The following is a 1,224-nucleotide window of genomic DNA, read 5'->3' on the forward strand; positions in this document are numbered from 1 at the left end:
CCATGAAATATGGAATGGGCAGTATCTGGGTCAGTTCTTCAAAATTCATTTCTCTGAATAATGAAAATAATATTTTTCAGTGTGTGAAGAAGAGCGACCAATCTGCTTCACGTACGAGAACAGCCCCCAGTAGTGCATGTAGTGTCTCATATTCACATTGTCTCTCCACCCAGGAATTACCCTAGAGCCTGGGCACATACAGGAAGTCAGGGGAACGTACGGTACAAGCAGGAGACACCGTTCTGCCTCAGAGTTGGACACCTTCTTCCCTACTCCATGTCTGATTCCAACACAACCGACTTCACCAACCCCTCCACCTTCATCCTGCTGGGCATTCCTGGCCTGGAGGCAGGTCATGTCTGGATCTCCATCCCCTTCTGCACCATTTACGCCATAGCTATCTTGGGGAACTTCACCATCCTCTTTATTGTCAAGATGGAGCCGAGCCTCCATGAGCCCATGTACTATTTCCTCTGTATGCTGGCCATCACCGACCTTTTAATGTCTACGTCCACCATTCCCAAAATGCTGAATATCTTCTGGTTCAATTCCAGGGAGATCGATTTCAGTGCCTGCCTCACCCAGATGTACTTCATTCAGTGCTTCTCAATGATGGCATCTGGGATCCTTGTGGCCATGGCTTTTGATCGCTACGTGGCCATCTGTGATCCCCTGAGACATTCCACCATCCTCAGAAACACTGTGGTGGCCAAGATCGGCTTGGTCGTGGTTCTGCGTGCTGGCATGCTCCTAATACCCAATCCCATCCTGGCAAGTCGGTGGCCATATTGCAGAACCAACATCATCCCCCAGACGTACTGTGAAGGCATAGCTGTGGTGAAGCTGGCCTGCTCTGACATCCGCATCAGTAGTTACTATAGCCTCTTTTTGGCATTCTTGGTAAGTGGTGTGGATATATTTTTGATCACAGTGTCCTATATCCACATCCTCAGGGCCATCTTCAGTCTACCCACAAAGGATGCCCGGCTCAAGGTTTTTAGGACCTGTGGCTCCCACCTCTTTGTCTTCTTAATCTTTTTAATCCCACCTTTTTTCTCCATCCTCACGCACCGGTTTGGCCAGAATGTCCCCCTGCACTTCCACATTCTCATTGCTAACATGTACCTCCTGGTGCCTCCCATGCTGAATCCCATCATCTACGGGGTGAGGACCAAACAGATCCGGAACAGGCTGTTCCAACTCTTCACTCATAAAGGGACCTAA

The 1,224-nt window shown here is 49.2% G+C and overlaps 1 protein-coding gene across 1 annotated transcript; it reads left to right on the plus strand.

The window, feature by feature from the left end:
- Nucleotides 1-276: 276 nt before the first annotated feature.
- Nucleotides 277-1,224, plus strand: LOC140911649 (olfactory receptor 52E2). Its single transcript, XM_073345149.1, has one exon. It carries the CDS (start codon nt 277-279, stop codon nt 1,222-1,224), a length of 948 nt encoding a protein of 315 aa, XP_073201250.1.

This window comes from Lepidochelys kempii, chromosome 1 (assembly GCF_965140285.1).
Source record: "Lepidochelys kempii isolate rLepKem1 chromosome 1, rLepKem1.hap1, whole genome shotgun sequence".
Taxonomy (NCBI): domain Eukaryota; kingdom Metazoa; phylum Chordata; order Testudines; family Cheloniidae; genus Lepidochelys; species Lepidochelys kempii.